This window comes from Nuphar pumila, chromosome 5, assembly GCF_984573655.1.
Source record: "Nuphar pumila chromosome 5, dmNupPumi1.hap1.1, whole genome shotgun sequence".
Taxonomy (NCBI): domain Eukaryota; kingdom Viridiplantae; phylum Streptophyta; class Magnoliopsida; order Nymphaeales; family Nymphaeaceae; genus Nuphar; species Nuphar pumila.
The window spans coordinates 106947250-106957076 of NC_143253.1; the positions used below are offsets into that span (position 1 = coordinate 106947250).

General features: G+C 36.2%; 1 protein-coding gene across 1 annotated transcript; it reads right to left on the minus strand.

The window, feature by feature from the left end:
• Nucleotides 1–302: 302 nt before the first annotated feature.
• On the minus strand, nucleotides 303–2128 carry LOC149838033 (uncharacterized). The gene is made up of 4 exons (XM_090007569.1): nucleotides 2041–2128; nucleotides 807–891; nucleotides 649–714; nucleotides 303–525 (listed from the first exon to the last, which is right to left on the minus strand). Exons 1-4 carry the CDS (start codon nucleotides 2094–2096, stop codon nucleotides 424–426), a joined length of 309 nt encoding a protein of 102 aa, XP_089863695.1. The 5' UTR covers nucleotides 2097–2128; the 3' UTR covers nucleotides 303–423.
• Between the last annotated feature and the right edge of the window lie 7699 nt (nucleotides 2129–9827).

A 9827-nucleotide genomic window follows, 5' to 3' on the forward strand; every position in this document is an offset into this window, starting at 1 on the left:
GATGGAGGATGATCAGGTGTGGCAGCAGCACATTTCATTTGTGCAATGTGATTGCACCTGATCCTGCTTCGGGCAAGTGAAGAGTATTCATGGAGTTTTCACTCGGACACAGAAACAGGGTCACGGTGAACATGGCGCCTCAGCCCATAAGGAGACATCCGAACCAAATTGGGTTTATCCTGGTTATAAAAGAAGGGGTTAATTTTATATAGACATTGTTATATTAATGCAATTCGTGTGGTTGGTTTTCCATTTTTTTTCAAATTTGGATCTTCTGACCAAACCTGACATAAGTTCATGTGCTTCATCTCTTTTTGAATGTTATAACCCAAACATATTGCTGGAGATGACAATACATACATAAACAGCATTACACCTCATTTGCTGCATAGATAAATACCATCAGTAATAACCTGTTTGAACCTACACACCATATCTTCTACACTGAACGATCTCCTGAATTTGTTCAGCTGTTAAAACTGATGCTCGGTTGTCAAAATTTGCATGCTCCATTTGCTGACGAAGCTGAAAATTAAGTACTTAAGATCATCAAATGATACATTCAATATGAAAAACATGTGATCAGGAAACATGTAGTAGTTAGATCTTGCATATTGTAAAGGAGAACATGTGCGACTATGAACTAACCATCTCGAGAATGAATGACTGCTCATCTGTTGGAAATTTACGCATGCGTTTTAGCATCTCCAGTTGCTGAGAAAGATAGCTTAACACTACTTCATTCTGATGCCTGGCAGTGAACAATGAATTAAAAGAAAAAGGAGAAGAGATATTAGAAGGCCAACCTGTTCCTGAAGGTTCTGTTGACTGCACATTTTTTCTGCAAACTCACCAGGTTCCAGCTCAGCTTCATCACAAGCTAATTCTTCCCTGCATTCAGAAAGCAGGAAACACTAGTCTTGAATCACAAGATTAGAAAATAAAAAATTTTAAGTTCTTTTTCAAGGAAAAATTTCTGAAGGAAACATCAGAAAAATATTTGAATGATAAAAGTTGATGATGAAAGGAAAACAAAGCTTTTCTCATCAATGGCAAAAATATACACCTTGCCAGATTGTTATGCAAGTTGCCTTTGTTCAGCATAATCTAGACGATAAATGGCATAGGCAAGTCAAGTAATAATTTAACATGATCAAATGTTCTGGTGTATTGTACATGATGATAATAAATAAAATGCAGAAAATATGACCTTGAGGCCTAGCATGTTCAAACATGTTTGTAGCTTCAGATTGGTTTTTCCAGTCACAGCATGGCCAGAAAAATATACATCTCCAGTCATGACTTTAATTGATGTGATATGCTGCCCACCAGAGCATCTTCAGCCACAGGGTGGCTGGAAAGAGTGCATGAGTGTATTTGTCAATATGTGTGTGTGTGTGTGTGTGTGTGTGTGAGAGAGAGAGAGAGAGAGAGAGAGAGCAGTGGGCAATAAAGAAGTCTGGGAGAGGTAATGCAGGATCTCATGCTCACAAGTAACAATACAACACTAGCAGTAAAAGCATTAATAATAATAACTAGCATTATTATAAATCAAGCAAAATAGTGCAGGACATATAAAACATTTTAAGATTATAAGCCGTGACTTTTTTTGTTCGCATCTCACCAGAAGTTAAAAAGTGTTTGTTGCCTAGCAGGCTTAATTGCAAATGCTCCAATAACATACGCTAGGAATAGAATCAGCTAATTTGCTTATACATAAAGAATATTCTACAAGGGTTCCATATAACCCAGACAAAAACTCAAATAATACATCTGTAAATCATGAAAGAAGCAAACATGTTGAGGTATTCCAGATTCAAAATATTTTTAAATTTTTTATAATACCGCAATCCAAGGACCTAAAGCAAAATATCATACAACCATAGATGAAAGATTTATCCTACAAAGTACATGAAACAAAGATGAATATCTAAAATGAATAATGACAGTTAAAATACTCCAATTGGTATTATTTTCTAAATTTACTTCACAAAGCAAAACCATGCCACAAATTCTATCGAGAAATAAGTCTAAACTTACTTTGCAACAAACCCATAGAACTGTATCATTAGGTCACGGTCGTTCTTGTAAACCATATTTACTTTTCCCAAGCAAGAAATGCCAAACCTGGGATCTGCAAGAAAATGCTAAATAATAAATCATGCAGTCAATATATCTATGCTAGTTAATGCAACTTGCATGTAGAACTAGAAAATACAGATAACCACAAACTAGCGCAAGCCCGATGATGAGAAAGTGACAGTACCAAGCATAAGATTTCATGGCAGGTGCAATGTAGAAAGACAGTGAGTCAATGATGTACATCCACCTTCAAACCAAAATTGGCATTATTACAACTTCCAACAGAAGGCTTTGAACTATAGAAAACATGATTGGGGATCTTTCACAAACATTGAGACAAACTACCAAACTCAAACAAGTGCCCTTGCAGACCAAACACTTCATCAGGATGGGTAACTAAACTTATCAACATGTGAGTCAAAGCACCTCAACTGGCAAAATACAACCACAAGTTATAGGATGAGAAGAAACACATTCTAGCCCATACCGACAGAATTTTTCTTTGCATATATCCATAAAGTACCTGGTCCATTTGTTTTCTGCTAAAGCCGACTAGGTCATTCATACGAAGGACCCTAGAATGATCATGGAAGCAATGAGTGTAATGAAATAGCGGAAAATGCAAAAACAATGCTACTAAGGGCTTACAAGATCACAATCAGAATGTGCACAAGCACAAGTCCACTATGGGACAATACAATAACCAAGAAAGGGAAAAAACAGAAGCACTAAGTGCATATAAAACATTAAAGAACTAAATAGAAAAACACAAAACATAAAAATATTCATCTTTATTGAGCATAAATGCTTAAGAGAAGCATTGAAAAATGAAAATGGATAAAAGCCCCTATTTATACACATAAAAGAGAGGGAGACCTCAATAGAGTTGTCGGACTATTCCAACAGCTCTATTGACTAGTCAACTCTATGTTGACTAGTTAAAAAAGAACCTACTAGCTATATTTGGTATTTGACCAAATAGTCTCTATAAAAACAGAAAAAGACAAAAAATAAATAAAATAAAATACTTTTTTTACTTTAATGAGCACAACCTATTACAAGAATTGAAATAACCAAAATACCCTTAATGGGTATTTACATATTGCATTATATATATATATATGAAAGTACATATATATACATGTACAACTTAACACTCTCCCTCAAACTTAAGGTGTGATATATCGAAAATTTGAAAATACAAAAAGAATTAACAGGAATGATCAAAGGCTTCAAGTGTCTTCATTGAAAATTTGAAAGTCTCTATCTTTATGTTGCATCAGAGAATTTTGCAAATACAAGTCTCTGAATATCTTCATTGGTGATTGTCCATAAACGCCTTCATCGATTATCTTCACCTTCATGATATGATGCATCAAATATATTCATTTCTCAATCCATCACATATTTAATAACCTGCAAAGAGAACAAAACCAAGGTTTCTAACTACACAAGAAAAATATCTTAATCCAATAATTATAAAGTTTTAAAAGATAATATACTTTAAAAACAAGAATAACACTTAAGTAGAATTTTCAAAAAAAGAGTAATAATTTTTAGAAACATGAGATAATCATTAAGAAAGATAAGAAGAGTATTCCTCAAGGACCAATTTTTATGAAATCAAACCATAAACTCAAAATCAATATATTTTTTAAGAAGACATAAATGTCGATCAATAAGAATATGTGATCACTAAAGGATATATAAATCATCAAGAAGAGATAAACAATTATGCATAAATAATATCTCAAGCATTTCAAATAGCAACATGTATATAAAATATAACAATTCAAAAAGAGTCCTCACGAAGAGAGGAGCTAATTAAATTCATGCAAACAATAATGTGAACAAGCTAATTAATATGAAACACACACATATATGCAATTAAAGCATATTTAATGCACAAAAAACGACAATAAAAATAACTATTTTTATCAATAAAATGCACATAGAATGCATGAATTTAATGTAAAAAAGCAAGTAGCCTTCGATTACAAACCAAAGTGTCCAATATCTAGTGGACAACATACGAGTGTTTACTTAAGAAACACACTCTCAAAAACCCCACAAAGGGGCACACACAAGAAAGCTCACAATATAAAGAATAAGATTTTTATTAAACATTACAAGTATGCAAAAATGCTTGAAATTTTTATCAATAAACATCTTCCATACAAAGAAAAACAAGTAGTAAAAGTTTAAAAATTTCAATGAGAGATTTTAAAAATCCCACTTAACAAAGAAAATGATATTTACAAATCAATACTAATTTGTGAAAAATATGAGAATATTTAAATTCTCACAAATATCAAGAAGTGATATTTTGCAAACTTCAACAATACTTTGACCATCACAACAATCACCTCACTAGGCCTCCTGAAAAGAAGTCGTTATTGGGTCTTGGACCCAAGTCGGGTCTGTGCAGGACCAGACCAGACTTCTGTACTGGATCAGATCAAGATCCAAACATTGAAAGTGTTGTAATTATGCTTGTTGTTAGAGAGTATTTTTGTACCCTAAAATTGTGTATTAGTTAAATACTCAAAACCTAATACAATGAAAACACGTTGAAGTGTTTTAACGTGTTTTTCCCTGCGGCCTCTTCTTCCAATATCTCGTTCCTTCTTTCCTGCACAAGTGAATGTGGAGATCTTCATAATTTAACATGGTATCAGAGCAGTGTTAAAGTTAGGCCTGAGATTGCTTTCCAAAAGGAATGACCAAGGAGATGATCTGAGTTTTTTCAAGTCAAGAAAATATCTCCACTTCCCCTGATTTCTGCGTGCGTCTTCTTCCTCCTTTCTTTTCTGTTTCAGTTCTGGTAAGAACGTTAACATATCCTTCTTCCTTTCTCTTCTTCACATTTGATTAGACATCAGCGTCTCCTCCTTTTCTCTTCTCGTCTCTTCTTCAGATCTGATTCTCTCAGAATCGGTTAATCGATTCCAAAACTATCAAAAAAAAAATTGTTGTGCCTATAAATCATTGTCTACAAATTGTTGTGCATAAAAATCGTTGTGCCTACAAATCGTTGTGCCTACAAATCGTTGTGCATATAAATCATTGTGCCTAAAAATCGTTGTTCCTACAAATCGTTATGCCTACAAATCGTTGTGTCCACAAATCGCTGTGCCTATAAATCGTTGTGCCTGTAAATCGCTATGTCTGCAAATCATTGTGCATGAAATACACCCGTTGTCAAATTCCATATCTACGAAACAATTCTTGAACCAACATAGTTCCCATCTGCGATTTATTATAATATAATACATCTGTCATACTATAAAAAAAAAGGCAGAATATTCGAGTGATTGATTTCTTTGTTCAGTCCAGGCATTTCTCTTTCTTCTTTCCTTTTCTACAATCCTTTCAAATGGACTCATCTTTCCCACAGTCAAGCCTTTCCTCTAATTTTCTTAGTCAATTGGTCTCTGAAAAGCTGAATAATTCCAACTTCTTGACCTGGAAAAGGCAGATTGTTCCTTTTATAAGGAGCCAGGATCTCTCTGGTCATCTGGATGGATCGGTCTCACCCCCTCCAGAGTTCACTTCGCAGGAAAAGACAGACGATAAAGGGGCGCAATCTATTGTTCTTCTCAAAAATTCAGATTGCGTTGCTTGAAAAGAAGTGTATTCTCGGGTCACGGGTCTGGAGATCCAGACCCGTGATCATTAACGTGTCATTAATGGCATTGTGTGTAATTTATACTTTTGTAAAAAGGGTACTTTCGTACCCTAGTCTTATACTTTATGTGTTATTATATATGATATCATACAACAGCCGACTCCTCGAATTGGGTTTATCGGCTTTTCTTCATTCTCTGCTATCTCTCTCTCTCTCTTTCCCTGTCTCTCAGCTCTCACGAGTGGATTAAAACCTAACATGGTATCAGAGCATCGCTACAGCTGAAGCTGAAATCGATCCATAAAGGTACGTCTGAGATCCCTTTCTCCTAGATATTTGTTTTCTTCTTAAGTAAAAAAAAAATACCTTTGTTTTCCCCAATCTCGTCTGCATCTCGTCTTTCTCTATCTCGTGGTTTTGATTTTGATCACCTCTTTTCTTTTCTGGTCTTTCCCAATCTCGTGGTTTCCCCTCTTTCCCAATCTCGTGGCCTGTTTCATTTTCCCAATCTCGTGGCCTGTTCCATTTTCCCAATCTCGTGGTTTCCCCTCTTTCCCAATATCGTCTGCACCCAAGAGCATGTGTTAGTTCAGTTAGTGCCCTTATATCACCTCTGTTGCCTCTATTTGTGCAAGAGTACAAGGTTGACTGGATATTGCTTGTTGTGCCACAGAAGAAACTTCATTTCTTCTCCTCTTGTCTGAGTTACCCAGTTGAATATCTCTTCATTCTGTTTTTCATATATTCTGCTATTTGTCTTTGATCACAGCGGCTGAATATAGGTCGCACAATCGGGTTTTATTTTGTTTCAGCCACCTGCTTTTCGTTTCACAGTGTGAATTCATATTCACGATTTTTTAATTTCTGCTTTTCGTTTCACAATCCAATATTCAATCACTTATGAAAATCAGAAATCTGACAGATTTTTTTTAATTTCTGCTTCAAATTCAGCCACTGTCGTCGGCCATTGATCTGAATTAATTTCTAAAAAAAAAGAGTTACAGAAACTGTAGACAGACTGTGCCAAACACATTCTTAACACTGTAAACCATGGATTCATTTCCTAGTCAGTCGGTTCTTTCTTCAAGTTTCCTCAGTCAACTCGTATCTAAAAAATTAAACAATGGTAATTTCTTGACTTGGAAGAGACAAATCATACCCTTTATTAGGAGTCAGGATCTTTCTGGACATCTGGATGGATCTATTCCAGTTCCTCCTGAATTCATATCACAAGAAGAAAGGGACAATAAAGGGGAACCTACTACAGTATATGTTAGAAATCCTGAATTTGTGGCTTGGATGAAAAGAGACCAAGCGCTTGTTGCTTATATCACATCTACACTGTCACAAGAGGTACTTGTAGCAATTCCAGATGACTGTACTGCCATGCAACTTTGGAACAGACTTGTTCAGACATACTCACAGGTTTCTCAGGCCAGGATTATGTTTCTTAAAAGAGAATTCCAAATGTTAAGAAAGGATTCTATGACCATCATGGAATACTTGAACAAAATGAAGGTTATCACAGATCAACTTGCAGTTGTTGGAAGTACAGTAACTGATAAGGATTTGGTACAACAAACTCTCAGTGGATTGGGACATGACTATCATATGATTGTTACTTCATTGTTATGTTTACCTGAGCTCCCCAACTTTGAAGATCTGCGTGCAAAATTGTTACAATATGAGATGAACCTAAAGGGGTTTTCTGAAGAATCATCTATGCATACTGGGGCACAAGAAGTTCTTGCTACAGGGGTTACTTATGCACGAGGACGAGGAAGCTATGATATCAAGGGAAAGGGAGCACAAGGGAGAAGTGGTCAAGGAAGTCGTGGATTATTGCCTACACCCAACACATATACCAATCCACAAAGACAGAGGCCAATTCCTACCTGCTTTCTGTGTAATAAAAAGGGGCATATCAAAGCTAACTGTTGGTTCAATCCCCTAAATAAAGGAAAATCAACACAAACTGAAGCAAAAAGAGGCACAGACAGTACAAGGACCAACGGAGAAGTAAAGGAGTTATTGTTGTCAGCTTTAGCAGAATTGAATCTGAAACAAAATGAGCAAGGTACTTGGTACGTGGACTCTGGCGCGGCGACTCATGTTACTGGTGATGCAGGTAAGCTCATAAAACTTGTTCCTTACATTGGTAAAAGCAGTATAGTTACTAGAGATGGATCACACCACTCTGTCTCTCATATTGGAAACTCCATTATACCCCTGTCCGAATCTTCTATCAATCTTTCAAAAGTCCTTTATGTTCCTGAAATCAAGAAAAACATTGTTTCAGTTTCTAAACTTGTTGATGATATCAAAGCCTCAGTTGAATTTACTCCCTCTTCTGTTCTTGTCAAGGATCTCTGCACGAAGGAGACGTTCGCTAGAGGAAAACGACAAGACAATATGTATGTCTTTCAAGAAGATCCTTCAGCACATATTCGCTCTGCAGATCCAAACTTGAAGCTCCAATCATCGTTGCCTTCTGAAAATTCTACTTGTGTCTTCAGTGTCTCTGAAATCAATAAGCCAAATCTTTGGCATGGTCGTCTAGGTCATTGCAGTAGTAGTTTCATTGAAAAGCTTGTTTCAAATAACCTCATTCCTAAGTCAAGTTTAAGAATAAATGTCGATGACAACAAATGTTCTAGTTGTCTCTTATGTAAGAGTCATGTCTTACCGTTTCATTCTATTAATAAAAGAGCTTCAAGACCTTTTGAGACTATTTGTTCTGATGTTTGGGGGCCTGCTCCAGTTGCTTCCATATCTGGAACAAGATATTACCTTTTGTTTGTTGACAGTTATTCTCGTTATTCTTGGATATTTTTCATGAAACACAAGTCTGAGACCTTCAAGTTGTTCCGAAACTTCCATTCCTTTGTGAAAAACCAATTTTCTGAAAACATCCTTAGTTTCCAATGTGACGGAGGCGGTGAATTTTCTTCCATTGACTTTACTAACTTTCTCCAAAGTAATGGGATAAGGAAAAAGGTGTCTTGCCCACACACACCTCAGCAGAATGGGATTGCTGAAAGAAAGCATCGCCATATTGTTGAGAGTGCGATGAGCATGATGCATGACAGCAGTCTCCCAATCACCTTATGGACAGAGGCTTTTCATTCTGCAGTTCATGTGATAAATCGTTTGCCCATGACTATTTTGGAAAACAAGTCTCCTTACTTGTGTCTTTTTGGTGTACATCCCAACTATCATGATTTGCATGTGTTTGGTTGTTTATGCTATGTTCATGTTGATAGTTCAATGAGACATAAGTTTCAGGACAAGGCTCTGAAGTGCAGGTTTGTGGGTTATGCTGATGACTATAAAGGGTACAGGTGCTATGATCCAGTGAGCAAGCGCATCAAAATATCAAGAAATGTCATATTCGATGAATTGAATTTTGATTGTCGATATACTAGTTCTTCAGAATCAAAACCTGAAGTTGAGGCTTATCATCCTTGGTTGAATTATGAACTTCTCCCCGGAACTAGTGAGGTTTGCTCCAACTGTATTCAAAAGAATAAGGAATCTATGTCTGCAGATGAAGTGGTTGCTCATGAAAATACAGACCCAACTTCGAATCCACAAAGGTATAAAGGTCTTGTCTACGCTCGACGAGAAAGAGAGCCACCCACCATAGTTAATTCAGACATGGACATATCCTCTACATCCAACATTGCTGATTATAGAAGATCCACCCGTACTCGTCATCCAATTGAAAGATGGGTCAGTTATGAAAATTTCTCATTGGATTTTCAACTCTTTCTAACAGCCTTGAATAAAAAAAAATGAACCCACAACGTTCTCTCAAGCATCAAATTCCAGAAGATGGATTGAAGCAATGAATGAGGAGATGGAAGCTCTACATGAATGTGGTACGTGGGATGTCGTATCAAGACCACCTGATAGAAATGTTGTTGGTTCGAAATGGGTGTACAAAATAAAGTATAAACCAGATGGGTCTATAGAGCGATACAAGGTGAGACTTGTAGCCAAAGGTTTTACACAGGAGCAAGGACAGGACTATGATGAAACTTTTAGTCCAGTGGTGAAGATGGGAACAATCAGGATTATACTTTCTTTAGCTATTGAACATCAATGGACCATTAGC